Source organism: Mandrillus leucophaeus, unplaced genomic scaffold (assembly GCF_000951045.1).
Source record: "Mandrillus leucophaeus isolate KB7577 unplaced genomic scaffold, Mleu.le_1.0 Scaffold11, whole genome shotgun sequence".
Classification (NCBI taxonomy): Eukaryota; Metazoa; Chordata; class Mammalia; order Primates; family Cercopithecidae; genus Mandrillus; species Mandrillus leucophaeus.
In genome coordinates, this window is record NW_012099209.1 from 1,995,107 (window position 1) to 2,004,054 (window position 8,948).

Consider the following 8,948-nt stretch of genomic DNA (forward strand, 5'->3'; position numbering starts at 1 on the left):
GCCCAGCTAGTTTTTTTGTATTTTTTTAGTAGAGATGGGGTTTCACCGTGTTAGCCAGGATGGTCTCGACCTCCTGACCTTGTGATCCGCCCGTCTCGGCCTCCCAAAGTGCTGGGATTACAGGCTTGAGCCACCGCGCCCGGCCTTATTTTTTATTTTTATTTATTTATTTATTTTTTTGAGACCTCATGATCCGCCTGTCTCGGCCTCCCAAAGTGCTGGGATTACAGGCGTGAGCCACCGCGCCCGGCCTAATTTTGTATTTTTAGTAGAGATAGAGTTTCTCCATGTTGGTCAGACTGGTCTCAAACTCCCAACCTCAGGTGATCTGCCTGCCTCAGCCTCCCAAAGTGCTGGGATCATAGGTGTGAGCCCCTGCGTCTGGCCCAGGTGTTTATTTTTTAAAAGCCATGGTTTGGTGTGCTAGCTCATGCCTGTAATCAGTACTCTGGGAGGCTGAGGTGAGAGGATCACTTGAGCCTGGGAGGTCAGGGTTGCAGTAAGCTATGATCGTGTTACTGCATTCCAGCTTGGGCAACAGAATGAGAAGGTGACCCGAGATCCATCAAAAAGCCCAGGGCCAAGCACATAGTGCTTGCTTCATTGGTGTCTGGATTGTGGTTTAGGGCTGATGCTGATCTACTTGGCCCAGTAGGTGGCGCCAGTGACCCATGCTAGCCACAGCTCCTGGTTTCCACCCCTGGGGTAGCTGAGACACCGGCTCCCTAAGCAACCCCCCAGCTTAGGGGCTGCTCTCCAGACAACATGCCCAGTTCTTGGAGGGAATCTGGACATTTCCACCTGCTTTACCTGTCATTTTTTTTTTTTTTTTTAAAGACGGTCTTGCTCTGTCGCCCAGACTGGAGTGCAGTGGCATGATCACAGCTCAATGCAGTCTTGACCTCCCGAACTCAAGCAAGCCTCCTGCCTCAGCCTCCCAAGCAGCTGAGACTACAGGCATGCACCACCATGCCCAGCTATTGTTTGTATTTTGTGTAGAGAAGGGGGGTCATCTCACTGTGTTGCCCAAGTTGGTCTCAGACTCCTGGGCTCAAGCAGTCCTCCCACCTCAGCCTCCCAAAGTGCTGGGATTACAGGTATGAGCCACTGCGCTTGGCCTTCCATCACCTTTCTGTGAAGGGGTAGATCCTGCCTTGTTTTTAGCACACACTGACTGTCTCTGGCTTTCTTCCAGCCCCACCCCTACCCACCCTGCTGCACTGGGTCCATGAAGATATTTATAGTTTGGGGTGGGGGGATCATCAAAATTTTGACACTATAGGAAGGTTGAAAACTCAAAAGGAAAAATGATGTCAAAGATCCAGTATCCATCCAGGTGCGGGGGCTGACGCCTGTAATCCCAGCACTTTGGGAGGCCGAGACAGGCAGATCACCTGAGGTCAGGAGTTTGAGACCATCCTGGCCAACATGGTGAAACCCCATTTCTACTAAAAATATAAAAATTAGCCGGGCGTGGTGGCACACACCTGTAGTTCCAGCCACTCGGGAGGCTGAGGCACAAGAATCGCTTGTACCTAGGAGGCGGAGGTTGCAGTGAGCCGGGATCGTGCCACTGCACTCCAGCCTGGGCAACAGAGCAAGAGTCTGTCGCAAAAAAATAAAATAAGGCTGGGCGTGGTGGCTCACGCCTGTAATCCTAGTACTTTGGGAGGCCGAGGTGGGTGGATCACGAGGTCAGGAGATCAAGACCATCTTGGCTGACAAGGTGAAACCCCGTCTCTACTAAAAACAAAACAATTAGCCGGGCGTGGTGACGGGCGCCTGTAGTCCCAGCTACTTGGGAGGCTGAGGCAGGAGAATGGCGTGAACCCGGGAGGCGGAGCTTGCAGTAAGCTGAGATTGCGCCACTGCACTCTAGCCTGGGCGACACAGCAAGACTCCATCTCAAAAAAATAATAATGATAATAATAATAAAATAAAAAAATAAAAAGATCCAGTATCCAGACAGAGAATCCAGAGACCTTTCCGCCCATAGAGTCAGGATCATTGGCCTAGCCCTCCCCGTGGCCTGCATCTTGGCCACTGGTGTTGGCCCCATCCTCTGGGAGGAAACAGGCAGAGAAGGCAGAAAGCCCAGATCACATGGCTATGAGGAAGAGCTGGAGCCAGACTGGCACCTTCTCGTTTGTTAAGTGGTTTTTTTTTTTTTTTTGAGGCAGTTTCACTCTATCACACAGGCTGGAGTGCAGTGGTGCGACTTCGGCTCACTGCAACCTCTGCCTCCCAGGTTCAAACCACTCTCTTGCCTCAGCCTCCTGAGTAGCTGGGATTACAGGTGTGTGCCACCAAACCAGGCTAATTTTTAGTAGAGATGGGGTTTCACCATGTTGGTCAGGCTGGCCTCAAACTCCTGGCCTCAAGTGATCCGTCCACCTTGGCCTCCCAAAGTGCTGGGATTAGAGGTGTGAGCCACCGCACCTGGGCTTGTTTTGTTTGTTTGTTTGGTTTTTCGTTTTTTTTAGACAGTTTCTGTCGCCCAGGCTGGAGTACAGTGGTGTGATCTCAGTTCACTGCAACCTCCGCCTCCTAGGTCCAAGCGATTCTTTTGCCTCAGCCTCCCAAGTAGCTGGGATTACAGGCATGGCACCACGCCTGGATAATTTTTGTATTTTTAGCAGAGATGGGGTTTCACCATGTTGCCCAGGCTGGTCTCCAACTCCTTACCTCAAGTGATCCGCCCACCTCGGCCTCCCAAAGTGCTGGAATTACATGCGTGAGCCACTGCCTCTGGCCTGTTAAGAGGTTTGATTAAGGGACAGCAAAGCGTGCCTGTCCTAGGAGTGTAGGTCAGAGAGCATGTACCTCTGAGCACACCTGTATTGCATGTACCCGGGACAAGGTATAGAGAGGGTTGGACAGGCAGTTGGGGCCAGGTGGTGAATAGCTTAGTCTTCAGTTAGGGGTCAGACAGGAAGCCACTAGACCCTATCATTGAGCATGAAGGCCACCACTGACAGTAGGTTAGCAAATAGGTATGGCTGCGTGCCCATAAAACTTTACCAAAGGGGCCAGGCGTGGTGGCTCTTGCCTGTAATTCCAACACTTTGGGAGGTCAAGACAGGTGGATCGCAAGGTCAGGCGTTCGAGACGAGCCTGGCCAACATGGTGAAACCCCATGTCTACTAAAAGTACAAAAAATTAGCTAGGCATGGCGGCGGGCGCCTGTAATCCCAGCTATTCTGGAGGCTAAGGCAGGAGAATCAGTTGAACCTGGGAGGCGGAGGTTGCAGTGGGCTGAGGTCGCACCACGGCACTCCAGCCTGGGCGACAGTGCGAGACTGTGTCTCAAAAAAAAAAAAAAAAAGAAAACATTTACCAAAGCAGGCAGTTGGCTACAGTTTGTCAACCCCTGCTCTCTAGAACATTCCCAGCCCCGTGAGTTTCCCTCATACCCATCCTGGTCTGTCCCCCACCAGTGATACCTCTCCTCACTTCAAACATCGTGCACTGGCCAGGCACAGTGGCTCACACATGTAATCCCAGCACTTTGGGAGGCCAAGGCAGGCAGATCACTTGAGGTCAGGAGTTCGAGACCAGCCTGGGCAACATAGTGAAATCCCGTCTCTACTAAAATTACAAAAGGTTAGCCAGGCGTGGTGGTGGGCACCTGTGATCCTAACTATTTGGGAGACTGAGGCATGAGAATTGCTTGAACTCAGGAGGCAGAGGTTGCAGTGAGCCGAGATCGCACCTCTGCACTCCAGCCTGGTTGACAGAGAAAGACTTTGTCTAAGGAGAAAAAAAAAAAAGCCTAGGGAGCCTCAGGACGTTGCCTCTGACCGAGGGAGAAACAGCCTCCTCAGCACAGCAGTGGGAGCCGTTTGTGCACTCTAACATCCTTGACTTTAACACCCCCTCCAACTTTCCTGCTGTGCAGGTGGGGGTGGGGGTCAGGCCCTGGCGCTGTCTTAGGTGCATCTACCCCTATTCTGTGACATTTCCTTCTGTCAAATCTATCTGGAGACGCAGTGGTAGTGTCCCAGGGGGACACTGTGGGTGTGGGGATCATCCCTGGGAAGGCTGAAGGTGTGAGAGTCAGATGGTGGAGTCTCAAGCAGTGAGCGGGCAGGCAAGGGTGTTCAAGACCAGGGCCCTGCGGGAGTGCCAGGCAGCGGGCAGAGTACTGCCCTGAGCCTCCAGCAGCACTATATATAAACCATGGGCTCACTCGGCCCCCTGGGGTAGGTGCAGGACAGGGCAAGGGCAAGTCCCCTAGCCCAGATGTCCCTCATCCAGCCAGCATCAGGGCTTCCCTGGGTGGCCGATGTGGGATCAGTTTCAGCTTCAGTGACCCACGTCAGGGAAAAGTGGACAGTGCTGCCCGACTCATAAGGACAGAGCCCCTGCCCTAGCCTGAAACGGGTCCAGGCCTCCCACTGCTCTTAGAATCCAACATGAACCCCTTCCTGGCCTCCAGAGGCTCCGCATGGCCCAGCCATCTCCCTCCCAACCTCTTCCCCTGCCCCCTTCACTCCCACTCCAGCCTCCAAGCTGTTCCTGTTATAACAAATGGCTCCTGCCTCGGCGCCTTTGTACTAGTACCCCTGCCTCTAAGGACGCCCCTGTTCCCCCGCTCTCCCCCTTGGCCGGCCCTCTTCGGACCCAGGAGCGTCACTTCTTCAAGAGCCACCCACCCGCCCTGTCCAAGGTTCCCCTGCTGGCCTCACATCCCCCGCCCAGGGCAGCACCAGGACCCATCTTGTTCCTGGCATGTCCCCTGCACCCAGCAGAGAGTCTAAATCTTTATTGGCTGAGATGAAAACTCGAACCCCAGGCTAGTGGGTGCCGCGGGGGTGTGGGGGTCCTCTGCCTGACCATGCACGCGGCCCCTGCAGGAGGAGAAGGAGAAGCGGCGCCTCGACCAGCTGGAACGTAAGAAGGAAACGCAGCGCCTGCTGGAGGAGGAGGACTCCAAGCTCAAGGGCGGCAAGGCGCCGCGGGTGGCCACGTCCAGCAAGGTCACCCGGGCCCAGATCGAGGACACGCTGCGCCGAGACCATCAGCTCAGGGAGGCCCCGGACACAGGTGGAGCGGCATCCCGCTCTGGAGCTGCACTTTTGCCCACTGCAGAGGCAGTGGACTTTGAGTCCATTAGACCCCCTCCTGGTCCCCAGAGAAGCTGCCAGGGCTCCGCGTGGTGCAGGGTGGGTGGGTAGGCCGCCTCCTGGTAAGCCTGGCCGTGAGCACAGACAACCTCTGGGCTTGGGCCCCCTGGGGTCCTCTTGTTTGCAGGGCTGCCGCAAAGGAAGGCAGAGAACTGGGCGCCGGGAGGGTGGGACCTCTCCCAAGAGGGCTTACCAGCTCGAGTCGGTTCCATACCCCCTCATCTCTCCCGCCTTCCTCCCGCCCCTAGCTTCTCCTGCCAGTCTCTATCTCATCTCCTTGGAACTGTGCATCTTTGCTTATCTCTCTCTGTCTCTGTCACCCACCCACCCGCCCAGCCGAGAAAGCCAAGAGCCATCTGGAGGTGCCGCTGGAGGAGAACGTGAACCGCCGCGTGCTGGAGGAGGGCAGCATGGAGGCCCGCACCATCGAGGACGCCATCGCGGTGCTCAGGTAACGGGGCGGGGCCTGGGGCTTCCCAGGGGTGGAGCTGGTCCTCTGGGGGCGGGACCTATGACCTCCGAGGGGGCGGGGCTACCGGGGGGCGGGGCCGGGCTTTTCGGGGCGAGGCTGCGCCCAAGGCCCCCTGACGTGCATGTCCATCCCCACTCAGCGTGGCGGAGGAGGCGGCCGACCGGCACCCAGAAAGACGCATGCGGGCAGCCTTCACAGCCTTTGAGGAAGCCCAGCTGCCGCGGCTCAAACAAGAGAACCCCAACATGCGGCTGTCGCAGCTGAAACAGCTGCTCAAGAAGGAGTGGCTCCGCTCTCCCGACAACCCCATGAACCAGCGGGCTGTGCCCTTCAATGCCCCCAAGTGAGCCCAGAACTGGGGGAGCCAGTTCACCCACGGGTGGTCCAGGTCACGACTCTGCACGCCCTTACGCCAGGTCAGCTTCAAGGGTCACAGAGCGTTCCGGGGAGGCCAAGGCGTCGGGCCCCGGGGCCATGCTGTTATCACCAGCCACCCGTCCTCCCGCCAGAGGATCCCTGCCCCAAGTGACACCCCACCCCCTCCCATCCCCCAGCGCGTGTGTGTAGAGCCTCAGAGCTGAGTGCCCAATAAAGGTGGCGGCAAGGCTGCAGTGAGGCACTTGAAGCCTAAGTGAGTGGGTGGGGAGAGGTGGGCGGAGACGGGGGAGAGGGAAGAGCTTTGGGGACCTGTTGTGAACCGCACTGGGACCATAGCTAGAAAAGACAAGAGCCCCAACGGCGCACTCCTTCCTGCTGCCAGCTGTACCTCATCGGCTCCTGCCAGCACCCCTCCTTGACTGTGCCACTTGTCCAGTGAGGGACCTGCTCCGCTATCCCCTGCACACGCTCAGAAAGGTGGAAGTGGAGGTGCTGGCCACACTTCAGGGGCAGAGCCAGAGAAGAGCTGGAGGCTGTCTGCCTCCTGAGATTCTAGTTCAGGGTGGGCCCTAGGACTTCATTGGGGGTTCCATGCTGTGTTTGGGGTCAGGAAATGCTGACGGCTGTGGTGTTATTCCTACAGAGGAGGCATCTGGGCCAAATCCTTCTGTGATGAATCCTGGGCAGGCTTCCCAGTGGAGGATTTCTTCCTTAGTGGGGGATGAGTCAGATCTCATCGCAGAGGGAGGAGGAAGGCACTGGGCCGGGAAAGGCCTGGAGGCTGCAGTGAGCAGGTGGATTGGAGTGGGTGTGAGCAAGCGTCCCGTCGGAGACTGCACGCCTGGGAAGGGTGGAGTGGGATTTGAACTTAGTTCTGGCTTCCTAGAGCTTAGCCAGCCCTTAAGAACAGAGGAAGGGCAGCTGGGAGATGGGCCTATGAGGCTGTGTGGGCTGAGCAAATTGCTTAGACCCAGGAGGGCGAGCAGGGGAAGGAGGTACCCCTAGAAGTTGCAGTGGTCAGGGCTGGGTGCAGTGGCTCACGCCTGTAATCCCAGCACTTTGGGAGGCCAAGGTGGGCGAATCACCTGAGATCAGGAATTCGAGACAAGCCTGGCCAACATGGTGAAACCCCGTCTCTACTAAAAATACAAAAATTAGCTGGGTGTGGTGATGCATGCTTATAATCTCAGCTACTTGGGAGGCTGAAGCACAAGAATTGCTTGAATCCAGGAGGCAGAGGCTGCAGGGAGCCAAGATCACAGTTCTGCACTCCAACCTGGGCAACAGAGCAAGACTCTGCCAAAAAAAAAAAAGTGCAGTGGTCAGATCATCTGCAGCACTTACCTAGTGGGCAGTGGGCCTGGGTAGAGGTCGGAGCAGCCCCTGGTGCCAGAAATGGCCATCAAGGCCCCACTGTGTGCCTGGCCTTGGACAGCCCTGCTGTCCCCTGACTCCCCATTACCCTCTCAGCTCAGTACTTCCAGCCTCCTTACTCTTGGCTTCTCAAGCCTCCAACGCAGCAGGCTTGTTCCCTCCACCAAGAACGCTGTCCTGCCGGACACGGTGGCTCATGCCTGTAATCCCAGCACTTTGGGAGGCCAAGGCAGTCGGATCACCTGAGCTCAGGAATTCAACACCAGCCTGGGCAACATGGTGAAACCCTGTCTCCACTAAAAATACAAAAAATTAGCCAGGTGTGGCGGCAAGTGCTTGTAGTCCTAGCTACTTGGGAGGCTGAGGCAGGAGAATCACTTGAACCCGGGAGGCAGAGGTTGCAGTGAGCCACTGCACTCCAGCCTGGGCAACAGAGCAAGACTCCGTCTCAAAAAAAAAAAAAACCAAAACACACCATCCTCCCAGATCACAAGTCTTAGGTGCATGCAGGTCCCCACAGAGGTCCTCAGCTCTGTGTAGTCAGGGCTGGGCAGGCTGGAGGGGGCTAGGCTCTGCCCAGAGGTGGGAGATGGAATGTATCTTTCAGAATGCATAGGAGCTCTCCACACAGACAAGGGACAGAAAAGTCAAATAAATCACACGTGCAAAAGTCTGGAAGTCACACCACTTCCTGTTCAACGGAGGGTAAAAGGTGCCAGGAATAACTAGGTACAGGCGAGGCACCGTGGCTCATGCCTATCTATGATCGCAGGACTTGGGAGGCCACAATGGAAGGATCTTTTGAATCCAGCAGTTTGAGACCAGCCTGGGCAAGAAAGCAAGACTTTGTCTCTACAGAAAAAGTTTAAAATTAGGGCGTGATGGCGTGTGCCTGTGGTCCCAGCTTCTTGGGAAGCCGAGTTGGAAGAATCCCTTGAGGTTGAGTTGGATGTTGCAGTGAGTAGGTTGCAGTGAGCCCTAACTGTGCCACTGGCACTGCAGCCTGGGCGACGGAGCGAGACGCTGTCTCAAAAAAATAAACTGGGTACAGCTGAAGTTGACATAAAAACTAACCAATATATGGTGGGCACTAGCTTAGTTTGGAGGTCCCCCAAGAACCAACCCTGAGACAGTGACTGTAGGAAATGTGGGATATCTGGGAGAGACCTTTGGTGAGGGTTAAGGAAAGGAGAGGAAGGTAAGGCATCCTGCAGGGGGCACCAATGTGCAGAGTCCCCAACGTGGGAGGAGAAAGGCACTGGCACTACTGGGTACCAGGCCTTGGCCAAACAGGTGGCAGCAGCCCCTCACTGAGCCCTGGGGACAGCCCCTATGAGATATTGATCCTCTTTGTATATAAGAAAACTAAGGCTGGGCACGGTGGCTCATGCCTGTAATCCCAACACTTGGGAGGCCGAGGTGGGTGGATCACCTGAGGTTGGGAGTTCAAGAGCAGCCTGACCAACATGGAGAAACCCTACTAGAGATTTAATAAATCTCTATTAAAAATATAAAATTAGCCAGGCGTGGTGGTGCACACCTGTAGTCCCAGCTACTCGGGAGGCTGAGACAGGAGAATTGCTTGAACCTGGGAAGCA

At 55.7% G+C, this 8,948-nt stretch overlaps 1 protein-coding gene across 1 annotated transcript in view; it reads left to right on the top strand.

The window, feature by feature from the left end:
* CCDC124 (coiled-coil domain containing 124) overlaps positions 1 to 6,217 on the top strand; it is a 22,182-nt gene extending 15,965 nt beyond the window's left edge. Inside the window, exons 3-5 of the mRNA XM_011990176.1 lie at positions 4,857 to 5,046; positions 5,463 to 5,577; positions 5,738 to 6,217. Coding sequence (XP_011845566.1) covers positions 4,857 to 5,046; positions 5,463 to 5,577; positions 5,738 to 5,945 — 513 coding nt within the window. The 3' untranslated portion in view covers positions 5,946 to 6,217. The remainder of the gene's footprint in view (positions 1 to 4,856; positions 5,047 to 5,462; positions 5,578 to 5,737) is intronic.
* Positions 6,218 to 8,948: the final 2,731 nt, after the last annotated feature.